The sequence below is a fragment of the Ranitomeya variabilis genome, chromosome 1 (assembly GCF_051348905.1).
Source record: "Ranitomeya variabilis isolate aRanVar5 chromosome 1, aRanVar5.hap1, whole genome shotgun sequence".
Taxonomy (NCBI): Eukaryota; Metazoa; Chordata; class Amphibia; order Anura; family Dendrobatidae; genus Ranitomeya; species Ranitomeya variabilis.
In genome coordinates this window covers 457,197,035-457,224,028 of record NC_135232.1, presented here as the reverse complement: position 1 = coordinate 457,224,028, position 26,994 = coordinate 457,197,035, and the positions used below count along the sequence as shown (strand labels likewise).

At 44.8% G+C, this 26,994-nt stretch overlaps 1 protein-coding gene across 1 annotated transcript in view; it reads right to left on the bottom strand.

Moving 5' to 3' along the window:
- LOC143777595 (prostaglandin reductase 1-like) overlaps nucleotides 1-26,994 on the bottom strand; it is a 117,279-nt gene that overhangs the window by 58,788 nt on the left and 31,497 nt on the right. Inside the window, exons 2-3 of the mRNA XM_077267359.1 lie at nucleotides 16,666-16,711; nucleotides 11,033-11,089 (exon numbers count right to left, since the gene is read on the bottom strand). Of these exons, the coding sequence (XP_077123474.1) occupies nucleotides 11,033-11,089; nucleotides 16,666-16,711 (103 nt within the window). The remainder of the gene's footprint in view (nucleotides 1-11,032; nucleotides 11,090-16,665; nucleotides 16,712-26,994) is intronic.

Sequence of the window (26,994 nt, the reverse complement as noted above, 5' to 3'; positions counted from 1 at the left end):
CTTAGATGGAATGGCCTGCAGGTGTCACATTGCATTTGCAGAGCCCATAATGTACCTAAACAGTAGAAACCCCCCACAAGTGACACCATTTTGGAAAGTAGACCCCCTAAGGAACTCATCTAGATGTGTTGTGAGAGCTTTGAACCCCCAAGTGTTTCACTACAGTTTATAACGCAGAGCCGTGAAAATAAAAAAAAAATTTTTTCCACTAAAATTATTTTTAGCCCCCAGTTTTGTATTTTCCCAAGGGTAACAGGAGAAATTGGACCCCAAACCTTGTTCTCCAATGTGTTCCGAGTACGCTGATACCCTATATGTTGGGGTAAACCCCTGTTTGAGTGCATGGGAGAGCTCGGAAGGGAAGGAGCACTGTTTTACTTTTTCAACGCAGAATTGGCTGGAATTGAGATCGGACGCCATGTCGCGTTTGGAGAGCCCCTAATGTGCCTAAACAGTGGAAACCCCCCAATTATAACTGAAACCCTAATCCAAACACACCCCTAACCCTAATCCCAATGGTAACCCTAACCACACCTCTAACCCAGACACACCCCTAACCCTAATCCCAACCCTATTCTCAACCGTAAATGTAATCCAAACCCTAACCCTAACTTTAGCCCCAACCCTAAACCTAACTTTAGCCCCAACCCTAATTGTAGCCTTAACCCTAGCCCCAACCCTAGCCCCACCCCTAACCCTAGCCCTAGCCCTAACCCTAGCCCTAACCCTAGCCCTAAACCTAGCCCCAACCCTAACCCTAGCCCTAACCCTAGCCCTAACCCTAGCCCTAACCCTAGCCCTAATGGGATAATGGAAATAAATCAAATTTTTTAAATTTTTTAATTTTTCCCTAACTAAGGGGGTGATGAAGGGGGGATTGATTTACTTTTATAGTGGGTTTTTTAGCGGATTTTTATGATTGGCAGCCGTCACACACTGAAAGACGCTTTTTATTGCAAAAAATATTTTTTGCGTTACCACATTTTGAGAGCTATAATTTTTCCATATTTGAGTCCACAGAGTCATGTGAGGTCTTGTTTTTTGCCAGACGAGTTGACGTTTTTATTGGTAACATGTTCAGGCACGGGAGATTTTTTGATCGCTTTTTATTCCGATTTTTGTGAGGCAGAATAACCAAAAACCAGCTATTCATGAATTTCTTTTGGGGGAGGCGTTTATACCGTTCCGCGTTTGGTAAAATTGATAAAGCAGTTTTATTCTTCGGGTCAGTACGATTACAGCGATACCTCATTTATATCATTTTTTTGTGTTTTGGCGCTTTTATACGATAAAAACTATTTTATAGAAAAAATAATTATTTTGGCATCGCTTTATCCTGAGGACTATAACTTTTTATTTTTTCGCTGATGATGCTATATGGCAGCTTGTTTTTTGCGGGACAAGATGACATTTTCAGCGGTACCATGGCTATTTATTTCCGTCTTTTTGATCGCGTGTTATTCCACTTTTTGTTTGGTGGTATGAGAATAAAGCGTTGTTTTTTGACTCTTTTTTTTTTTTTTTTTTACGGTGTCCACTGAAGGGGTTAACTAGTGTTATAGTTTTATAGGTGGGGTCGTTACGGACGCGGCGATACTAAATATGTGTACTTTAATTGTTTGATTTTTTTTATTTAGATAAAGAAATGTATTTATGGGAATAATATTTTTTTTTTTTCTTTATTTAGGATTTTTTTTTTCTTTTTTTTTTTACACATGTGGAAATTGTTTTTTTTACTTTGTCCCAGGGGGGGACATCACAGATGGCTGATCTGACAGTTTGCACAGCACTCTGTCAGATCACCGATCTGAGTTCCAGTGCTACAGGCTTACCAGAGCCTGGTCTGCACCCGGAAGTAATCCCTGCAGAATCCGGATGCAGCCCCGTGGCCATTTTGGATCCGGGGCCTGCAGGGATAGGAGGTAAGAGACCCTCGCAGCAACGCGATCACATCGCGTTGCTCCGGGGGTCTCAGGGAAGCCCGCAGGGAGCCCTGTTGTGAATTCCGTTCTTGGACTCCCTCCTGTGGTCATGAATGGTACTTTGGTTAGTTCTGCTCTTGGACTCCCTCTGGTGGCTTTGAGCGGAACTGCTGGTCACTGAGTTTGGCTTTGTCAGCTGCTCTCGTTTATTGATTGCTGGCTTCCCTATTTAACTCCACTCAGATCGTTACTTGATGCCAGCTGTCAATGTTTCAGTATTGGTTCAGATCTCTCTTGGACTTCTCTGAGGACCTGTCTACTCCAGCAGAAGCTAAGTCTTTGCTAGTTCATTTGTTGCTACTGCTTCCTGAATGTATTTCTTAGTACTGCTAATTTCTAATCCAGCTTGCTATCATGATATTCCCTTGCTAGCTGGAAGCTCTGGGGTGCTGAGTGGCACCTCCACACCGTGAGTCGGTGTGGGGAGTCTTTTGTGCTGACCGCTTAGTTCCCTTTTCTATCCTCTGACTTATTTAGTGAAGTCTGGCCTCCTTTGCTGAAACCTGTTTCATTCCTGTGTTTGTGACTTTCCTCTTAACTCACAGTCAATATATGTGGGGGGCTGCCTTTACCTTTGGGGAATTTCTCTGAGGCAAGGTTAGGCTTCTATTTCTATCTTTAGGGGTAGTTAGCTCTTAGGCTGTGAAGAGGCGTCTAGGGAGAGTTAGGTACGCTCCACGGCTATTTCTAGTTTGTGTGATAGGAGTAGGGTTTGCGGTCAGCAGAGTTCCCACTTTCCCAGAGCTTGTTCCGATTACTAGTTTACTCATCAGGTCATTCCGGGTGCTCCTAACCACCAGGTCCATAACAGAGCCCCCTCCCTGCGCGATGCTTCCCTGTACCGCCGTCACACCGCGATCATGTTTGATCACGGTGTGCCGGGGGTTAATGTGCTGGGGGCGGTCCGTGACCGCTCCTGGCACATAGTGCCGGATGTCAGCTGCAATCGGCAGCTGACACCCAGCCGCGATCGGCCGCGCTCCCCTCGTGAGCGCGGCCGATCGCGCTGGACGTACTATTCCGTCCTTGGGAATTAGGGCCCACCCCACATGGACGGAATAGTACGTCCAATGGCAGAAAGGGGTTAACTATTAAAATTTTGAGGCTGTTGCTTGGCAACTCGGAGCTTCAACTCCCTCCATACGTTTTCTATGGGATTAAGGTCTGGAGACTGACTAGGCCACTCCATGACCTTAATGTGCTTCTTTTTGAGCCACTCCTTTGTTGCCTTGGCTGTATGTTTTGGGTTATTGTCTTGCTGGAAGACCCAGCCACGACCCATTTTTGATGTCCTGGCGGAAGGAAGGAGGTTGTTACTCTGGATATTATGGTACATGGCTCCATCTATTCTCCCATTGATGCAGTGAAGCAGTCCTGTGCCCATAGCAGAGAAACACCCCCAAAACATATTGTTTCCACCTCCATGCTTGACAGCGGGGTCGGTGTTCTTTGGGTCACAGGCAGCATTTCTCTTCCTCCAAACACGGCGAGATGAGTTAATGCCAAAGACCTCAATTTTTTTTTTCAACTGACCACAGCACCATCTCCCAATCACTCACAGAATCATCCAGGTGTTCATTGACAAACTTCAGATGGGCCTACACATGTGCCTTCTTGAGCAGCAGACCTTGCGGGTACTGCAGGATGATAAACCTTTACGGTGTAATGTGTTATCAATGGTTTTCTTGGTGACTATGGTCCCAGCTGCCTTGAGATCATTAACACGTTCCCCCTGTAGTTTTAGGCTGATCTCTCACCTTTCTCATGATCAAGGATACCCCACGAGGTGAGATTTTGCATGGTGCCCCAGATCGATGTCGATTGACAGTCATTTTGTATTTCTTCCATTTTTTACTATTGCACCAACAGTTGTATCCTTCTCACCCAAGGTGTTACTTATGGTTTTGTAGCCCGTTCCAGCTTTGTGCAGGTCTATGATCTTGTGTCTGACATCCTTATAAAACTCTTTGGTCTTGCCCATGTTGTAGAGGTTAGAGTCTGACTGATTAATTGAGTCTGTGGACAGGAGTCTTTTATAAAGATGACTATGTAAGACAGCTGTCTTTAGTGCAGGTAACAAGTTGATTAGGAGCGTCTAACTGGACTGTAGGAACCAGAACTCTTAATGGTTGGTAGGGGATCAAATACTTATTTCTCACTGCAAAATGCAAATAAATGTATATAATTTATACAATGTGATTTTCTGGATTTTATTTTTGATATTCTATCTCTCAATGTTAAAATGTTAAAATTAAGAACAGCACTAGAATCCGCCCTTCTCTCACCCTAGAAACAAGAAAAACTCTCACTGTCTCCTTGATCCACTCCCGTCTGGATTACTGTAACGCTCTATTAATTGGCCTCCCCCTCACTCGACTCTCCTCTCTCCAGTCTATCCTTAATGCAGCAGCCAGGGTTGTCCATCTATCTAATCGGTATTCAGACGCATCCGCTCTTCGCCAGTCGTTTCACTGGCTGCCCACTTATTATAGGATCCAATTCAAAGTACTTGTTCTCACCCACAAAGCTCTCTACAGTGTGGCACCCCCTTAGATCTCCTCCCTTATCTGTCTATCGGCCTAATCGATCGCTGCGCTCTGCAAAGAACTTTCGACTAACCTCTGCACTAATCCGTACCTCCCATTCCCGACTCCAAGACTTCTCGTTCACGGCACCAATCCTCTGGAATGCTCAACCCCAAGAAATTAGGACCATCCACAACTTGCATAGTTTTAGGCGCTCCCTCAAATCACATTTGTTCAGAGCGGCATATCACGTTCCCTAATCAAAGTTATTTTATGTGTTAGTGTGCATGTGTAGCACATTCACTATCTCCATCTATTCCGGCTACCGGTTTCTGCACCTCAAAAGGAGGCAGCCTGCTCGGGGCTGGTCTCCCCCTGGTATCCTCTCCTGTGCTTTGCTCTCCTGCATGCTCTCTGCAATCAATTCAGCTTTCTGATAATCTCTTTCCGGGAACTGCTGCACTGCGGCTAAACAGCTCCGTAAACCTTCTTCTGCCTCAGACTGATCCAGTCTGTTTCCTGGCAAGAACTAACTGACTTTCCCTCCAAAAACTACCTTATATATGGGGAGTCACCTAGTAAATAGGATCAAAAGCTCCCCCTGGGGGCCTGGAGTGTGAATGTGTTGCATGCTTGTGTTTACCTGGTTACAATTATCCCTTCTTGCCTCCAAACGTAACATCACTCTCCCCATGAGGAGAGCAATGCTACTGTGATGACCAGGACCCTGGGGCGCCACACTAGCATTTGGGGCTCCAATTTAAACTTTTACTTAGGTCCCCACTTTGCCTGAAACCAGCCCTGCTGCTGGGTTAGCTGTATTGGAAGATGTGACAGTCTCAATTATATAATTTCTATTCTTGTGACATTTATTCCACTTCGGTGGTGTCAGGCCCTCATTTTTTAAAATGTGAAAACTCCAGGCTAGATGTCCATCTGCTGGTTTGGGTGTAGTGGAAGACCTGTCAGTCCCTATTATACTATTTCTACTGTGGTGAAATTGATGCCTCTTTGGTATTGTCTGCTAATATTTTTTGGAAATGTGAACACTCCTGGTTGGGTGTCCATCTGCTGGATTGGATGTAGTCAGTGTCAGACTGGGGTTCCAAAGGCCCACCAGTAACATTGACTTTGGGGGGCCCACTATTCACCTGCATACAAATATTACACTACCCTCGTTCACAAATTTACCTTTATCTCTATGTAAAAATAAACTGGGCAGATTGGTTAATGAATGATGAGATGTTGCTTTTTTCTGCAGAGTGAACCAAGTGAATTATGCCAAGTACTGTCCATACAGTGGGGTTGGGAGCCCAGATCTTCACAAGGGCCCACCGGGTGATTCCCCTGTTACCCTATGGGCCAGTCCGAGCCTGGATGTAGTGGAAGACCTGTCTGTCCCTGTTATACTATTTCTTCTGTGGTGAAATTGATGCTACTTTGGTAGTCTGCCAATAAATTGTTGAAATGTGAGCACTCCTGGTTGGGTGTACATCTTCTGGATTGGGCGTAGTGGAAGACCTGTCGGTTCCTATTACGCTATTTCTACTGTAGCAAAATTGATGCCACTTTGGTATTGCCTGCCATTAACTTTTGGAAATGTGAATACTCCTGGTTGGGTGTACATCTGCTGGATTGGGCATAATAGCAGACCTGTCGGTCCCTATTATACTATTTCTACTGTGGTGAAATTGATGCCACTTTAGTATTGTCTGCCAATAATTTTTGAAATGTGAACACTCCTGGTTAGGTGTCCATCTTCTGGATCCTGCGTAGTGGAAGATCTGTTGGTCCCTATTATACTATTTCTACTGTGATGAAATTTATGCCTCTTTGGTATTGTCTGCCATTATTTTTTGGAAATGTAAATACTCCTGGTTGGGTGTTCATCTGCTGGATTGGGTGTAGTGGAAGACGTGTCAGTCCCTATTATACTATTTCTACTGTTGTGAAATTGATGCCACTTTTATAGTGTCTGCCACTAATTTTTGAAAATGTGTAGACTCCTGGTTAGGTCTCTTTCATGCGTGTTGCCTGTAGCAGTAGGCCTCCTAGACCGTCTGGCCTCCACTTCCTTTGACTCAACTACCAGTGTTGCAGTCCTTAAATTTTTCTGACAATGGTAGTCTACAAAACTGATATTTGTGCCACCTGAGTGTGGCTCAGCATGAAAGCAGGTAGAGGTATTGCATGTGGTATCAGGATTCCCAGCAAAGGAGTCCTACACTGATCCCTCACCCACCTCATCTTACTTTGAAGTTTAATTGAATGCTATAAATGCTGTTCCAGACCCCGATACCTCACGCTTGGCTGATTGCTGCAGCGCCATGCTACAATTTGTACTGTGGGTGAATCAAGGCCACTTTATTGTGTCTGTCTCTCATTTGATTTGTTTTGGCGAATATTCGTCAAATTAATTGGCGAATATTCGAAATTCGCCTATCATAATCTGAACCGAACATTGAAATGCTCGCTTGTCTCTGGTCACTACCTGCTCTATTTTATATATATATATATATATATATATATATATATATATATATACATATATATATATATATATATATATAGCTGCAATTTGTAAATATTGACTTTAAACTTGATTGTTTTCCTTCTTGTCATGTTTTGCATGTTAATATATTTTTTCATATTTACACCAATATTAGTCTTTTTACAAATTTTAACTAATTTATCTAATCGTTCATGCTCAGGTGAACAGTTCCCGCTTTTTAAATGGTGTTTCTACCTCCGTATTTAGCCTCTTTAAGATCATGTGGCATAATAGTATGTCTGACTCCCCGTTTAGTGCTGGCTCCGGCGCTGAACCCGCACCTTTCCAGGCACATACCAGCTAATCTATGCAGCTGACATGTGTCCGCAACAGCCACGGGTGGAATCTGGATCCACCCGCAGCTGTTGACTTGTTAAAAGCCACTGTCAATCTCTGACAAGGTCATTTAACTCGCGCTTACAGGAAGCGCATCACTAATACCGCCTATCGGTGACCCCGTCACATGATCGCGATAGCAATGATGTGCGCGAATACAGTATGTTCTTATGATAGACTGCGCCTGCACCAGTTCCTGTTCCTGGTGCAGTGGGCAGTATCTGGAGCAGAAGACCAGTGGTGAGATAGAAAAGACATACTAAGATCAGTAGTGAGATAGAAAAGACATACTAACCAATGCTCATGCCTCCACACCAGGGCCGGACTGGGACTAAAATTCAGCCCTGGCATTTGAAGTCACACAGGCCCACTTGTCGCATGGTGACTGTATAATATCTTTGTACACTTGTAGGCTACAAGAAGTGAGGGGAGTGTAACACGACTATATAACATATAATTACAGCTGTATCCAGCATTACAGCTCAGCCCCCATAGAATGTAATACAGCACAGCCCCCATAGACTATAATACAGCACAGCCCCCATAGACTATAATACAGCACAGCCCCCATAGAATGTAATACAGCACAGCCCCCATAGAATGTAATACAGCACAGCCCCCATAGAATGCAATACAGCACAGCCCCCATAGAATGTAATGCAGTACAGCCCCCATAGAATGTAATACAGCACAGCCCCCATAGAATGTAATGCAGCACAGCCCCCATAGAATGTAATGCAGCACAGCCCCCATAGAATGTAATGCAGCACAGCCCCCATAGAATGTAATGCAGCAAAGCCCCCATAGAATGTAATGCAGCACAGCCCCCATAGAATGTAATGCAGCACAGCCCCCATAGAATGTAATGCTGCACAGCCCCATAGAATATAATACAGCACAGCCCCCATAGAATGTAATACAGCACAGCCCCCATAGAATGTAATGCAGCACAGCCCCCATAGAATGTAATGCAGCCAGCCCCATAGAATGTAATACAGCACAGCCCCATAGAATTTAATGCAGCACAGCCCCCATAGAATGTAATGCAGCACAGCCCCCATAGAATGTAATACAGCACAGCCCCCATAGAATGTAATACAGCACAGCCCCCATAGAATGCAATACAGCACAGCCCCCATAGAATGTAATGCAGTACAGCCCCCATAGAATGTAATACAGCACAGCCCCCATAGAATGTAATGCAGCACAGCCCCCATAGAATGTAATGCAGCACAGCCCCCATAGAATGTAATGCAGCACAGCCCCCATAGAATGTAATGCAGCAAAGCCCCCATAGAATGTAATGCAGCACAGCCCCCATAGAATGTAATGCAGCACAGCCCCCATAGAATGTAATGCTGCACAGCCCCATAGAATATAATACAGCACAGCCCCCATAGAATGTAATACAGCACAGCCCCCATAGAATGTAATGCAGCACAGCCCCCATAGAATGTAATGCAGCCAGCCCCATAGAATGTAATACAGCACAGCCCCATAGAATTTAATGCAGCACAGCCCCATAGAATATAATGCAGCACAGCCCCATAGAATATAATGCAGCACAGGCCCATGGAATGGAATGCAGCCAGGCCCATAGAATATAATGCAGCACAGGCCCATAGAATGTAATGCAGCCAGCCCCATAGAATATAATACAGCACAGGCCCATAGAATGGAATGCAGCCAGCCCCATAGAATATAATGCAGCACAGGCCCATGGAATGGAATGCAGCCAGCCCCATAGAATATAATGCAGCACAGGCCCATGGAACGCAGCCAGCCCCATAGAATATAATGCAGCACAGGCCCATGGAATGGAATGCAGCCAGCCCCATAGAATATAATGCAGCACAGGCCCATAGAATGGAATGCAGCCAGCCCCATAGAATATAATGCAGCACAGGCCCATGGAATGGAATGCAGCCAGCCCCATAGAATATAATGCAGCACAGGCCCATAGAATGGAATGCAGCCAGCCCCATAGAATATAATGCAGCACAGGCCCATGGAATGGAATGCAGCCAGCCCCATAGAATATAATGCAGCACAGGCCCATGGAATGCAGCCAGTCCCATAGAATATAATGCAGCACAGGCCCATAGAATGGAATGCAGCCAGCCCCATAGAATATAATGTAGCACAGGCCCATGGAATGGAATGCAGCCAGCCCCATAGAATGTAATGCAGGCAGCCCCCATAGAATGTAATGCAGGCAGGCAGCCATTATAGAATGTAATGCAGGCAGGCAGCCCCCATAGAATGTAATGCATGCAGGCAGCCCCCATAGAATGTAATGCAGGCAGGCAGCCCCCATAGAATGTAATGCAGGCAGGCAGCCCCCATAGAATGTAATGCAGGCAGGCAGCCCCCATAGATTGTAATGCAGGCAGGCAGCCCCCATAGATTGTAATGCAGGCAGGCAGCCCCCATAAAATGTAATGCAGGCAGGCAGCCCCCATAGATTGTAATGCAGGCAGGCAGCCCCCATAGAATGTAATGCAGGCAGGCAGCCCCCATAGAATGTAATGCAGGCAGGCAGCCCCCATAGAATGTAATGCAGGCAGGCAGGCAGCCCCCATAGATTGTAATGCAGGCAGGCAGCCCCCATAGATTGTAATGCAGGCAGGCAGCCCCCATAGATTGTAATGCAGGCAGGCAGCCCCCATAAAATGTAATGCAGGCAGGCAGGCAGCCCCCATAGATTGTAATGCAGGCAGGCAGCCCCCATAAAATGTAATGCAGGCAGGCAGGCAGGCAGCCCCCCCCCCCCCCCAGCTCCACAATCCAGTCATCACTCATTGATAAAAAAAACCAAACACTCTACTCACCTCTCTCCTCGTGCCCCGCGCTGCTCCTGGCTCCGGCCTCAGCAGATGCAATCTGCCCGGCGCCCGGTCACACAGCAGGTGCGCGATGATATGACGTCATCGCGCACCCGCAGTGTCAGCGGCAGGCAGAGCGGGGAATGATGGGAGAGGGGGCGTCAGCAGACAGACGCTCTCTCCTCCATCATTGCATTCAACTGTACCGGCGTCTATGACGCCGGTATAGTTGAATGCGGGGCCGGGAGTGTGCCGCGACAGCGTGGGGAGTGTGCCGACAGCGGCACACTCGAGCGGCCCACTACTGCCACCGGCCCTTCTGGCATTTGCCAGAACTGCCCTATGGCCAGTCCGGCCCTGCTCCACACTATCAATCTTGGTCTGAGTCTATGTTTTGTTATCTGTTTCCACATCCTGATAATCCAGAAACAGTTGAAAATAGTGGTTGCTATTTGTATAGTGATAGCACAGGAGGCTTCTTTAAAAAGCAATTTGCCAGTTACACTTGCATAGTTATAGGCAGGCAAAATTCTATATAGTAGGTCACCTGATTTGATTAATAGTAGCATGTATAGATACGTTTCTCTAAACTTATTTTAATTTTGGATGCAACAGAACAAATTGCCCCCCCCAAAAAAGCCATAGAAACCACTGCTTAAAAAGAATAAGTATTTGAAGAGTTGAGGGACAAGAGTTCCTTGGCAGGATACATTTTTCCTCCAATATATAAAGATTTCTTTAGACGTGTCTCTAGTTCATACACATTTTTTGAGAAATCTCCGCACTGAAGAAATAAACAAATCTATCACTTACCTTGCAACCTGAGTCCCAAGCATTACATCTCCCTCCATCATTCTCTTACTGTATGGCCTTTTGAAACAAAAAAAATAGAATACATTTCAACAAACCTCAAAATTTATTTTATCCAGTTCAAGGCCAGACCATTTACTCCCATTCCTAACCAGGCACCGTTTTTTCCCCTTACATGCTGAACTGCGGAGTTATAGAGCTATAACAAATGTTCTCACTTGGTTATACAAGCACCTTCTGCATCGTTACATTCGGCTTAATTTTTATATCATATGTCATTGTTCTCCTTTTTTTGGGTGGTGATATCAGTGGAAAAAAATATATATTTTTCCCATTTTTTTAAATGACCACCCATGACCATTAAAAAAATATATAAAAAATGTTCTCCCTATTCTGTAGCAAATATTTTTATATATCTGGCACTTTTTTTGATACAGGGCTTGGGAGTGAAACAGCTATTTGGATTAACAGTTGCTTCTTTTCATTATTTATTTATTTTCCCAGATATTTTATTATTTTTTTTATTGTTTTACATTTTGCCCCACCCTATAAAGTCATAAAAAATCTTTTGGGGGCATTTAAGTATTGAAATATTGTTTGTTTCATCTTCTTTCCCTTGTAACTTGTATATTTGCCTCAGGTAAATGCAACCTGCTGGCTGCATAGCGGCGGTGCATGGGTCTCCTATGACCCATCAGCGACTGCTCCCTCCCTATACACAGAGATCATATGATCTCTGTGTATAGAGGAGGAACCGCTGCCAGAACTTCCTATTAGTGTACACAGCGCTTATTTAGCACTGTATATACCTCGATAGAAAAGGTGTGCAGAGGGTAATAAATAGTGATGAGCGAGCGTGCTCGGATAAGGAGTTATCTGAGCATGCTCAGGTGCCAACCGAGTATCTTGAAACATACATTAGAGTCATTGCGACTGCATGTCTCGTGGCTGTTTGACAGCTGTAAGACATGCAGGGATTGTCTGTTTGCTAGGTAATCCCTCTGTGGCTGACGTACAGCCGCAAGACATGCAGCCGCAGGGACTCAAACATATTATTCAAGCATGCCGAAGTCACCTGAGCATGCTCAGATAACACTTTATCTGAGGACGCTCGCTCATCACTAGTAATAAACCATCTCTGCTTTCTCCATAGGCAATGTTACCGCAGAACAGCACAGCATATATTGGCAGTCCAACCAGGAACCATTTAATAAAAGAAGGACAACACTGGTCAATACAAACTGAAGGTTAAAAAGATTATGGGATAAATACTCCACATCAGTGGCGAACACTGACAGCTTTGGGCCCCTGTGCAAGAAATGTGTCTGGGCCCCCCTCCCTGCCCAGCATCATACCTCCCAACTTTTGAAGACGGGAAAGAGGGACAAAGTTTGCGGCGCGCAACGCGCGCCGTGGCAAATCTTAGGCCACGCCTCTGGCCACACCCATTCATAACTAGCCACACCCATATCCACGTCCCAACCACACCCATTTAGCACTGCTGATCACACTGTTTCATAAAGAATAATTATAAACAAAAAAATATGGCCACACAGTGCTCCATACTGTATAATGGCCCCATATGATGCTCAATACTGTATAATGGCCACACATGATGCTCCACACTGTATAATGGCCACACATGATGCTCCATACTGTATAATGGCCGCACATGATGCTCCATACTGTATAATGACCGCACATGATGCTCCATACTGTATAATGACCGCACATGATGCTCCATACTGTATAATGACCGCACATGATGCTCCATACTGTATAATGACCCCACATGATGCTCCAAACTGTATAATGGCAGCACATGATGCTCCATACTGTATAATGACCCCACATGATGTCCTTACTGTATAATGACCGCACATGATGCTCCATACTGTATAATGACCGCACATGATGCTCCATACTGTATAATGACCGCACATGATACTCCATACTGTATAATGACCCCACATGATGCTCCATACTGTATAATGACCGCACATGATGCTCCATACTGTATAATGGGCACACATGATGCTCCATATTGTATAATAGTTACGATCTCGCTGTGTCTGACACGCTACTGCGATCAGGGACCCCGCTGAGAATCGTACGTCGTAGCAAATCGTTTGAAACTTTATTTCGTCGCTGGATCACCCGCTGACATTGCTGCATCGGTGTGTGTGACGCCGATGCAGCGATGTCTTCACTGGTAACCAGGGTAAATATCGGGTTACTAAGTGCAGGGCCGCGCTTAGTAACCCGATGTTTATCCTGGTTACCATTGTAAATGTAAAAAAAATACCACTACATACTCACATTCCGGTGCCTGTCACATCCCCCGGCGTCCGCTTCCCTGCACTCCTCCTGCATCCTGTGTCAGCGCCGGCCGGCCGTACATCAGAGCACAGCGGTGACGTCACCGCTCTGCTTTACGGCCGCGCTTACACAGGATGCAGGAGGAGTGCAGGGAAGCGGACGCCGGGGGATGTGACAGGCACCGGAATGTGAGTATGTGGTTTTTTTTTTTACATTTACAATGGTAACCAGGGTAAACATCGGGTTACTAAGCGCGGCCCTGCGCTTAGTAACCCGATGTTTACCCTGGTTACCCGGGGACTTCGGCATCGTTGGTCGCTGGAGAGCTGACTGTGTGACAGCTCCCCAGCGACCGCACAAGGACTTTCCAACGATCACGGCCAGGTCGTATCGCTGGTCGTGATCGTTGGAAAGTTGCTGAGTGTGACGGTACCCTTACAGTACAGAGAGATCTACAGAAAGCAGATAAGAAAGCAGGAATGAGATGAAGCCCGTCACATACCTCCTGCCCCGGGACCCCATGGCTTTCTACTAACTTCATCTCTCCTCCAGGCCTCCGGCAGAGTGAAACAGGCGCGCAGGTGACGTCAGATCAGCAGACACACAGCCTGCTGTGTCTGCAATAGGAGGATGCCGGCCGGCACTTGTACACTGCTAATACAGTGCGGGGTCTGCACCGATCTACAGCAGCAGCAGAAAGCCGGGGCCCTTTATGCCCCTGCCTGCAAGGGCCCCCCTCCACCTCCGGGCCCCGGTGCGGCTGCACCAGTTGAACTGGCGGTAGGTCCGCCCCTGCTCTACATAAAACCCAATGCCACTGTATGGTGACATCTAACTATTCTCACCAGAAGTTTTGTTGGTAATGCAGCATCTGAGGGAGCTTGTGTCAATATTTGTATTGGAAATGGAAGAAAAATTACAGTTAGCATCCATAATGCAGCCACGACTATTAGTTCATTATGTGTAACTTCCAACAAGTCCCTTGCTATATTTATTTTTTCTTTGCATATTGGTCAGGAAGGATCTTCCCTTGCAGAGAACAGCATGGATGGACGGCCTAGGCTTTAGTGTAAGTACAGCTCTGGCAAAAATTGAGAGACCACTACAAAATGTTCTGTTTGTCTGATTCCTCTCTTTATAGGTATATTTTTGAGTAAAATGTAAATTGTTGTTTTATTCTGTAAACTACTGACAACATGTCTACGAAGTTCCAAGCAATAAATTTTGTATTTATTTTCTGAAAATGAGAAATGGTCAAAATAACAAAAAAAATGCATTGCTTGCAGACCTCAAATAATGCAAAAAACCAAGTTCATAATCATTTCGAAACAACAATACTAATGTTTTACCTCAGGAAGAGTTCAGAAATCAATATTTTGTGGAATAACCATGATTTTTAATCACAGCTTTCATGCGTCTTGGCATGCTTTCCACCAGTCTTTCACACTGCTTCTGACGCAAAAATGTAAGCAGTTCTTCTTTGTTTGATGGCTTGGACTATCCATCATCCTCTTCATTACATTCCAGAGGTTTTCAATGGGGGTCAGGTCTGGAGATTAGGCTGCCCATGACAGGGTTCTCATGTGATGATCTCTTAATTTTTTCCAGAGTTGTATAATGATTCAACCGCACATTTTATCCCTTTTTTGTATGTTGTTATGTCACCGTCCAATATTTGCATTGTATTAAACAAGGATTTTTAATCATTTTGTTCAAAAGATGCAGCTAAAAATCACAAAGGGGCGTATTTGCCAATGTGTTTATATATGTTACCCATTAAAAAGCTGATCCAAAAGCTCATATTCATGAAACCTGTGTGCCACTTTAGCTCCTGTGTCAAAAAAAGTTTGCATGGCATCAGAACAACTCATTTTCTTATTTTCTCCAGCATTTGTCTGACTGATGTTTCAAGCTTGCACCATATTCTTTAGCACAGCGTTTGCTTTGAACTGTTCTGAATCTAATCTAAACTCAGCTGCCTGACTAATCCACCTGTCCCCCCACTATTCCCCGGCCTCTCCCCTCTTTCAATCCCTTCACTGGCTCCCCATTGCCCAGAGACTCCAGTACAAAAGCCTAACCATGACATACAAAGCCATCCACAACCTGTCTCCTCCATACATCTGTGACCTCGTCTCCCGGTACTTTCTTGCACGCAACCGCCTCACAGGATCTCCTTCTCTACTCCCCTCTTATCTCCTCTTCCCACAATCACATACAAGATTTCTCTCGCGCATCACCCCTACTCTGGAACCCTCTACCACAACACATCAGACTCTCACCTACCATCGAAACCGTCAAAAAGAGCCTGAAGACCCACCTCTTCCGACAAGCCTACAACCTGCAGTAACCACTGATCGACCAAACCGCTGCACGACCAGCTCTACCCTCACCTACTGTATCCTCACCCATCCCTTGTAGATTGTGAGCCCTCGCGGGCAGGGTCCTCTCTCCGCCTGTACCAGTTGTGACCTGCATTGTTTAAGATTAGTGATGAGCGAGTGTACTCGTTGCTCGGGTTTTCCAGAGCACGCTCAGGTGACCTCCGAGTATTTATGACTGCTCGGAGATTTAGTTTTCATCGTGGCAGCTGAATAATTTACAGCTACCAGCCAGCTTAATTACATGTGAGGATTCCCTAGCAACCAGGCAACCCCCACATGTACTGAGCCTGGCTAATAGCTGTAAATCATTCAGCTGAGGCGATGAAAACTTAATCTCCGAACACTAACAAATACTCAGAGGTCACCCGAGCGTGCTCTGGAAAACCCGAGCAGCGAGTACACTCGCTCATTACTATTTAAGATTATTGTACTTGTTTATATTATGTACACCCCTCCTCACATGTAAAACGCCATGGAATAAATGGCCCTATAATAATAAATAATAATAACAGTACTCATAAACACTCCTAAATGTTGAAATTGCAAGACACAGAAGTAAAAGTTGAGGAATTATGAAAATCACAGGTTCAATAAAATTTGACATGATATATAATTATAGTGATATGCAAATGACGAAAACCACAGGTTCAATAGACAATGATATGATAATGATATGCAAATTATGAAAAAAAAATAGAAAATAGAAACAAAGTAAAAAAAATCTCAATTTATTCAGTATTGAGTATGAGCACCATACCTGCACAAAAAATGAGATGAATCCTTAACACGGGACATTTGGAATAAGAGTGAATTTGGTTCTGCTTTATGCACTTTTGTGTGTATGTACTGTATTTAACAAGGTTAGTTCAGTGATGAATGCATGAACTTCACAACACATTGTTAGTAATAGTGAATAAATGGATTTATTTATACCTCATGTACGGATCCACACTGAAACACTCAGCTTCCACCAAAACCTCTGTAGAGCAGAAATTCACAAATATTAATTTGCATGTAGCATTCAAATATTATTAAGATTACTATTTTCTAGATTGTCACTTTCACTGACAATCATGGACCGTATTTTTAGTCACCTGCACTGCTCCCCTGAATAACATTGGTCAGAGTGCTGTCTGTTTTTTTCTCATGGACTGCACTCGGACCTATAGTATGTTATTCAATGGGGCAGCGCAGATGAGCGATTTTTTTCACTGACCGAATCTGCGTGTGAAAAAAAATCACAACGTGCCCTAGTTTCTTCTGTAGATCGGATGAGACTCGTCCATTCAAGTCTATTGATCGGATACCATAAGGAGCCACAGTATAACATCCGATCTTTAAGGATACATTACAATTACGGCTTGTAACATAAGAAATTGTAAATGGTCCTGTAAATGATAATAGCTTCTGAGTATAAAAACGGATTGTATACAGACAGCACACGGATGACAAATGAGAAAAAAATCATCTCACTTTTCTGGATGGAAATATATAAACGATTTGTTATACTGTCATGTCAACCTGCCCCACTGTGTACTATTTAAATGCAACCTATCATCTGCCTTAATCTGCCACCATTTTTAATATCAAGGTGGCTCAGTGGTTAGTAGTGATGAGCGAGTGTACTCGTTGCTTGGGTTTTCCAGAGCACGCTCGGGTGGTCTCCGAGTACTTGTTAGTGCTCGGAGATTTAGTTTTTGTTGATGCAGCTGCATGATTTACGGCTGCTAGACAGCTTGAATACATGAGGGGATTCCCTAGCAACCAGGCAACCCCCACATGTACTCAGGCTGGATAGTAGCCGTAAATCATTCAGCTGGGTCAACAAAAACTAAATCTCCGAGCACTAACAAATACTTGGAGATCACCCGAGAATGCTTGGGAAAACCCAAGCAACGAGTATACTCACTTATCACTAGTGGTTAGCAGTGCAGCCTTGCAGAGCTGGGGTCCTGGGTCCAAATCCCACCAAGGACAACATCTGCAAGGAGTTTGTATGTTCTCCCCGTGTTTGTGTGGTTTCCTCCGGGTTCTCCTCTTTTCTCCCACATTCCAAAGACATACTGATAGGGAATGTAGATTGTGGGCCCCAATGGGGACAGTGATGATAATGTGTGTAGGGCGCTGTGGAATTAATGGCGATATATAAGTTAATAAATTAATAAATAAATTATATACTGTTGTTATGTGAATGTCTCAGAACTAGTCCGGCAAGGCACTGATTCCCCCAAACTAGTCCTGCTGCCCATCCGAAAGCACCCCTCACATCCACAATTTGCATAAATTCACTGTCAGCTCCCTGAAAATCTTGCGCATGCATGTGACAGCCGGCCGCCCTGGGCATGCACAGTATGTCTATGAAGCTGGGGAGCAGACACCCAGCTTCGTTGTGCATTATGGGAAAGGCAATATAACGTGTGCATGCAATTTACAAGGAATCAATTTTAATGTCACTCTTGAAGATTATGTATATCGTGCACAGAGGGGCATGCTTGCAAGCAGGGGATGTCCAAGGGAATCAAAAGTCCAAAGACATTTGCATAATGTGAGTGTAGAATTAAATTTGATTTTTAAAATGTATACTGTAGCTATTGTAAAGTACACAAAGGGGGTTGTTAGATTGCAGAAATAGCAAGGAGTGGAGAAATGGTAGCAGTTTAGGGGTCTTATCTGGCTGACTAGTTCCCTTTAAACAATTCTTATACTTAAATGCTTTCCATCATTTCATAAGAATCTATACTATGTGTCTAAAGTATGCTCTGTGTTTAAACTAGCTCTATTATGTACTACATGACTATTAAAGTGTTGTTCACATTTACTGTATATTGGACCTAACATGTGCACCACTACCCTGGAAAAGCAAGAGTTATGTTACACAGTCCATCCTAATGTGTATTCTGACTGATATTGACCCATAATTGTTTTTCATGTGATGCATTGTGTGGCCAGAAGATACTATGATGCCATGGAATTGTTAAGATGTTGGTATTTCATGGCTATGGACACTATTGACATGGAAAGGATGAGGTTTACAAATGCTGCATATGTTATTGGTTACCTTTTGATAATGGAGTTGTCCAGTTTTGACGTGAACGTCTACAGTCACATATGAATCCTCACATTGTGCATAGTACGCGCTGTCAGAATTCTCTAGTGCCGTCGGCGAGACCGGTCGGTCATGTGACTGTAAGTATCCGATCTGCATACTTCCAGCCACATTTTGACTAGATGTGCACGGCCTCGCTCGATTCACTTGTGTTGAGTGAGTTTCCGCACATCTTGTTGGAATGTGACTGGGAATATGCATTTCACATACATGCGGTCACTTGACCACCTGCTCCCAGAAATGTGAAATCCTCACAGCGTGTGTTATGCACGCTGTGAGGGTTTACAAGTCTGCTGTTACAGAGTGACTTCAGTCTTTGGTGCCAAACCTGGACAATCCCTGTAATGACCTTGCAGTCTGTAATTTTAATTTCTCTGCTCAATTTCACACCTTCTGATGCATACACTCCTTAGCACTGAAATTGCAACACCAGTAAGCAAAAGTCAAGCACATAAAATATAAAAATAAGGATAAAATAAGGAAACATTTTTCAAAATATCTGATTTATTCTGTATTGATTATAAGCAGCACACTCAGAAAGATATGCACTTACACACCTTAGCATGATATTAATTGGGTTAATTGTTGTCTGAAGAATGCGCTGCCACAATGAAAGTACTTGGGCAAATCATCAAGATTCGCTGCTGACAGCTCTCTTTGCAATTGTTGACAATTAATGTCCCATATGTCCTTGATAGGAGACAAGTCCAGAGATGCTGAAGGCTATTGTAGCACATTTAGGCCATGCAGGCTGCTCATTGTTGCACAAGCAATATGCAGCTTGTGATTATTGTGATGAAAAATGTCCTCTGAGAAGGTGTGAGCTGGATGTCGGCTGAGGCAGACTTGTTTCTGAGAGCTCCCATTTCCCTAGCCACCCAACTGCAATTTTAGCAACAAAAGAAGACTTTTTTTCTTACACTTTTTATTAGATGTTACTTATATCTAAGAAATAATATGCAAACAATATCTGAAGAAGGTCAGAAGCGGTTAACTGCTTTTTTGTTTTCTTTTTTACAAAAGTGAATACTCGTAAGTATACTAAAGCCATGGAGTTCTCTCAGACTGCAAGACCCAAAGAAGGATAAACCAATAGCCCGAGATTCACAAACCTAAAGAAGATAGTCCCTTGAAAAGCAAGCCAGCATCAGCTTCAAGGGTGGATCCAGCTATGGGGGAGTGGGAACTGTTAAAAGAATAGGAACCAAATCATCTGTGGTAAGATCTCCCTTGGCGTCCCTGGAAGAGGATGTGAGGAGCCCTCTAGATGGAAGTTACTTTCTACACCCTCTTCCAGCCCAGAGAAACAATGTCCCATGCTGCCATCTGAAACCGAACAACCAGAAAGTATGGGATTGGACTCTGGGGGCACTGATTTGCTGGATTTACTGACTACAACTGGTCAACCCCTCTTAAAACAATTTATTAGTAGTACTATTTGAACTTTAAAATTGCTAACGTACTGGTTCACATTGAAATAAATAGCCCAATCTTTTGGCAGCATGTATCAGGCACTTGCTTCATTATCTCAGCTAGGCATGTTTGACTCTGAAACACTGCAGTGTTTCAGGGAAAAAAATACTTTAATAGCATATGGGGATCAAGCCACTCTGCAGACTAGTCAGACAGGTGGGTCCCCCAGTTGCTTTTCCCCACCCACTGTCCTAGATTGACAGGTCTCTGCCTACATGCTCTGGGTGTCTTTTAAAGTATGTTTTTCTCTGAAATGCTGCAGCCAGTGCCTTAGGGTAGGTTCACATTGTTCTAGGGCGATCTGTTTAACGGATCGTTTGCTTAGCGACACTAACGCAATGTAACGGATCCGTTAACGTGCCCATGGACTTACATTGTCTTAACACATCCTAACGCATGTCAAAACCGGCATGCATTAGCGATGATGCGCACCCCTGAATGCAGTTTACCGCGTTTTCAGGTACGTTAGGTCTAAAGCACAGCGAATGGATGCATTCACTGTGCATAGACCTCTATTGCTAACGCATGCTAATGCAATGGTACCGTGCATTAGCGCATGCGTGTTATGACCCCAATGGCGAGGGTCTCAGAGAACTATGTAAGTCTGCAAAGTACAAAATTCCAGCTCATAGGGTAGTGGTAACTGGGTTGACCATATATCTACTCCTAACGCCAACACTAGAAGTAGCCGGGGAACATGCCTACGTTGATCGCTATATGTCTCGCGCCAGCCGGAGGACTAACTACCCCTAGAAGAGGAAAACAAAGACCTCTCTTGCCTCCAGAGAAAGGACCCCAAAAGTAGGATACAAGCCTCCCACAAATAATAACGGTGAGGTAAGGGGAAATGACAAACACAGAAATGAACTAGGTTTAGCAAAGAGAGGCCCACTTACTAATAGCAGAAAGTAGTGAGATAACTTATATGGTCAACAAAAACCCTATCAAACATCCACGCTGGAAATTCAAGAACTCCCGAACCGTCTAACGGCCCGGGGGGAGAACACCAGCTCCCTAGAGCTTCCAGCAAGGACAGGATACTGATTAAGTACAAGCTGGACAAAAATGCAAACAAAAAAACAAATAGCAAAAAGCAAAAAGCAGACTTAGCTTAATTTAGCAGGAACCAGGATCAGTAGACCAGAGCACAGCAGATTAGCTCTGATTAAAACGTTGCCAGGCATTGAACTGAAGGTCCAGGGAGCTTAAATAGCAACACCCCTGAACTAACGACCCAGGTGAACATACAAGGGATAACAGACATACCCAGAGTCAAATCACTAGTAGCCACTAGAGGGAGCCTAAAAACAAATTCACAACAGTACCCCCCCCTTAGTGAGGGGTCACCGAACCCTCACCAAGACCACCAGGGCGATCAGGATGAGCGGCGTGAAAGGCACGAACTAAATCGGCCGCATGCACATCAGAGGCGACCACCCAGGAATTATCCTCCTGACCATAGCCCTTCTACTTGACCAGGTACTGAAGCCTCCGCCTGGAGCGAAGAGAATCTAAGATCTTCTCCACCACATACTCCAACTCGCCCTCAACCAACACCGGAGCAGGAGGCTCAGCAGAAGGAACCACAGGCACAACGTACCGCCGCAATAAGGACCTATGAAACACGTTGTGAATGGCAAACGACAACGGAAGATCCAGGCGAAAGGATACCGGATTCAGGATTTCCAATATCTTGTAAGGACCAATGAAGCGAGGCTTAAACTTGGGAGAGGAGACCTTCATAGGAACAAAGCGAGAAGAAAGCCACACCAAATCCCCAACACGAAGTCGGGGACCCACACCGCAGCGGCGGTTGGCAAAACGCTGAGCCTTCTCCTGTGACAACTTCAAGTTGTCCACCACATGATTCCAGATCTGCTGCAACCTATCCACCACAGAATCCACCCCAGGACAGTCAGAAGACTTCACATGTCCCGAGGAAAAACGAGGATGGAAACCAGAGTTGCAGAAAAATGGCGAAACCAAGGTGGCGGAACTAGCCCGATTATTAAGGGCAAATTCAGCCAACGGCAAGAAGGCCACCCAATCATCCTGATCAGCAGAGACAAAACACCTCAAATAAGCCTCCAGAGTCTGATTAGTTCGCTCCGTTTGTCCATTAGTCTGTGGATGAAAAGCGGACGAAAACGACAAATCAATGCCCATCCTACCACAAAAGGATCGCCAGAATCTGGACACAAACTGGGATCCTCTGTCTGACACAATATTCTCAGGAATGCCGTGTAAACGAACCACATTCTGGAAAAACACAGGAACCAGATCGGAAGAGGAAGGCAGCTTAGGCAAAGGGACCAAATGGACCATCTTGGAAAAATGATCACATATAACCCAGATGACAGACATGCCCTGAGACACCGGAAGATCAGAAATGAAATCCATTGAGATGTGGGTCCAAGGTCTCTTCGGGACAGGCAAGGGCAAGAGCAACCCGCTGGCACGAGAACAGCAAGGCTTAGCTCGAGCACAAGTTCCACAGGACTGCACAAATGACCGCACATCCCTAGACAAGGAAGGCCACCAAAAGGACCTGGCCACCAGATCTCTGGTGCCAAAAATTCCCGGGTGCCCTGCCAACACCGAGGAATGCACCTCGGAAATGACTCTGCTGGTCCACTTATCAGGCACAAACAGTCTATCAGGTGGACAAGAGTCAGGCCTACCAGCCTGAAATCTCTGCAACACTCGTCGCAGATCCGGAGAAATAGCGGACAAGATAACTCCCTCCTTAAGGATACCAACAGGTTCAGCGACTCCAGGAGCATCAGGCACAAAGCTCCTAGAAAGAGCATCGGCCTTCACGTTCTTTGAACCTGGTAAATACGAGACCACAAAGTCAAAACGGGAGAAAAACAATGACCAGCGGGCCTGTCTAGGATTCAGGCGTTTAGCAGACTCGAGATACATCAGATTTTTGTGATCAGTCAAGACCACCACACGATGCTTAGCACCCTCGAGCCAATGACGCCACTCCTCAAATGCCCACTTCATGGCCAACAACTCCCGATTGCCCACATCATAATTTCGCTCTGCCGGCGAAAACTTCCTAGAGAAAAAGGCACAAGGTCTCATAGTAGAGCAACCAGGACCTCTCTGTGACAACACGGCCCCTGCCCCAATCTCCGAAGCATCCACCTCAACCTGAAAGGGAAGTGAGACGTCAGGCTGGCACAAAACAGGCGCCGAAGTAAACCGGCGCTTCAACTCCTGGAAAGCCTCCACGGCAGCAGGAGCCCAGTTAGCTACATCAGAGCCTTTCCTGGTCATATCCGTCAAAGGTTTAACAACGCTAGAAAAATTAGCGATAAAACGACGGTAGAAGTTAGCAAAACCCAAGAACTTCTGCAGACTCTTAACTGACGAGGGTTGAGTCCAATCATGAATAGCTCGGACCTTGACTGGGTCCATCTCCACAGCAGAAGGGGAAAAAATGAACCCTAAAAAAGGAACCTTCTGTACACCAAAGAGACACTTTGAGCCTTTAACAAACAAAGAATTTTCACGCAAAATCTTAAAGACCATCCTGACCTGCTCCACATGCGAGTCCCAATCATCAGAAAAAAACAGAATATCATCCAGATAAACAATCAAAAATTTATCCAGGTATTTCCGGAAAATGTCATGCATAAAGGACTGAAAAACTGAAGGCGCATTAGAAAGCCCAAAAGGCATCACCAAGTACTCAAAATGACCTTCGGGCGTATTGAATGCGGTTTTCCATTCATCACCTTGCTTAATGCGCACAAGGTTGTACGCACCACGAAGGTCTATCTTGGTGAACCACTTGGCACCTTTAATCCGGGCAAACAAGTCTGACAACAGCGGCAAAGGATACTGAAATTTGACAGTGATCTTATTTAAAAGCCGATAGTCAATACAAGGCCTCAAAGATCCGTCCTTTTTGGCCACAAAAAAGAATCCCGCACCAAGAGGGGAAGAAGAAGGACGGATATGCCCCTTCTCCAGAGACTCCTTAATATATGAACGCATAGCGGTATGTTCAGGTACCGACAGATTAAACAGTCTTCCCTTAGGAAACTTACTGCCTGGAATCAAATCTATTGCACAGTCACATTCCCTATGAGGAGGCATTGCACTGGACCTGGACTCGCTGAAGACATCCTGATAATCAGACAAATACTCCGGAACTTCCGAAGGCGTAGAAGAAGCAATAGACACGGGTAGGGAATCCCCATGAATCCCACGGCAACCCCAACTTGACACTGACATTGCCTTCCAGTCCAAGACTGGATTATGGGTCTGTAACCATGGCAACCCCAAAACAACTAAATCATGCATTTTATGCAAAACAAGAAAACGTATCACCTCCCGATGTTCAGGAGTCATGCACATGGTGACCTGTGTCCAAAACTGCGGTTTATTTTCTGCCAACGGAGTAGCATCAATACCCCTGAGAGGGATAGGATTTTCTAATGGCTCAAGAACAAAACCACAGCGCTTGGCAAATGACAGATCCATAAGGCTCAGGGCAGCACCTGAATCCACAAACGCCATGACAGGATAGGACGATAGTGAACAAATCAAAGTTACAGATAGGATAAATTTAGGTTGCAAATTACCAATAGAGACAGGACTGACAACCTTAGTAAGACGTTTAGAGCATGCTGAGATAACATGTGTAGAATCACCACAGTAGTAACACAAGCCATTCTGGCGTCTATGAATTTTCCGCTCATTTCTAGTCAGGATTCTGTCACATTGCATTAAATCAGGTGCCTGTTCAGACAGTACCATGAGGGGATTTGCGGTTTTGCGCTCCCGCAACCGCCGGTCTATTTGAATGGCCAGGGCCATGGAATCATTCAGACCTGTGGGAATGGGAAAACCCACCATAACATTCTTAATGTTTTCAGAAAGGCCGTTTCTAAAATTTGCAGCCAGTGCACACTCGTTCCACTGGGTCAGCACGGACCATTTCCGAAATTTTTGGCAATACACTTCAGCCTCGTCCTGGCCCTGAGACATAGCCAGCAAGGTTTTTTCTGCCTGAATCTCAAGATTGGGTTCCTCATAAAGCAAACCCAGCGCCAGAAAAAACGCATCCATATCAGCCAATGCAGGATCTCCTGGTGCCAGCGAGAAGGCCCAATCCTGAGGGTCGCCCCGTAAAAAATAAATAACAATTTTTACTTGCTGAGTGGAGTCTCCAGATGAACAGGGTTTCAGGGAAAAAAAACAATTTACAATTATTCCTGAAATTTCTAAATTTAAATCGGTCTCCGGAAAACAGTTCAGGAATCGGTATCTTAGGTTCTGACATAGGATGTCTGGTAACATAATCTTGTATGCCCTGCACCCGAGCAGCGAGCTGGTCCACACTTGTAATCAAGGTCTGGACATTCATGTCTGCAGCAAGCTTAAGCCACTCAGATGTAAAGGGGAAAAGAAAAAAAAAAATGAGAAAGAGGAAAAAAAACTCAGAATTTTTCTTTCTTATAATCCCGCTTCTGCAATGCATTAAACATTTAATACTGGCCTGGCAAACTGTTATGACCCCAATGGCGAGGGTCTCAGAGAACTATGTAAGTCTGCAAAGTACAAAATTCCAGCTCATAGGGTAGTGGTAACTGGGTTGACCATATATCTACTCCTAACGCCAACACTAGAAGTAGCCGGGGAACATGCCTACGTTGATCGCTATATGTCTCGCGCCAGCCGGAGGACTAACTACCCCTAGAAGAGGAAAACAAAGACCTCTCTTGCCTCCAGAGAAAGGACCCCAAAAGTAGGATACAAGCCCCCCACAAATAATAACGGTGAGGTAAGGGGAAATGACAAACACAGAAATGAACTAGGTTTAGCAAAGAGAGGCCCACTTACTAATAGCAGAAAGTAGTAAGATAACTTATATGGTCAACAAAAACCCTATCAAACATCCACGCTGGAAATTCAAGAACCCCCGAACCGTCTAATGGCCCGGGGGGAGAACACCAGCTCCCTAGAGCTTCCAGCAAGGACAGGATACTGATTAAGTACAAGCTGGACAAAAATGCAAACAAAAAAACAAATAGCAAAAAGCAAAAAGCAGACTTAGCTTAATTTAGCAGGAACCAGGATCAGTAGACCAGAGCACAGCAGATTAGCTCTGATTAAAACGTTGCCAGGCATTGAACTGAAGGTCCAGGGAGCTTAAATAGCAACACCCCTGAACTAACGACCCAGGTATAACAGACATACCCAGAGTCAAATCACTAGTAGCCACTAGAGGGAGCCTAAAAACAAATTCACAACAATGCGTTAGCGTGATTGTATAAAAAAAGAGATTTTGGCCATCAGCGTTAGCGCATCCGTTAAACGGATGGCACTAACACGATGTGAACCTAGCCTTATACAGTTGTGCTCAAAAGTTTACATACCCCGGCAGAATTTTTGCTTTCTTGGCCTTTTTTTCAGAGAATATGAATTATAACACCAAAACTTTTTCTCCACTCATGGTTAGTAGTTGGGTGAAGCCATTTATTGTCAAAGTACTGTGTTCTATTTTTCTAAATCATAATGGCAACCCAAAACATCCAAATGACACTGATCAAAAATGTACATACCCTGGTGATTTTGGCCTGATAACCTGCACAGAAGTTGACACAAATGGATTTAAATGGCTACTAAAGGTAAGATCTTCACCTGTGACCTGTTTGCTTGCTCAG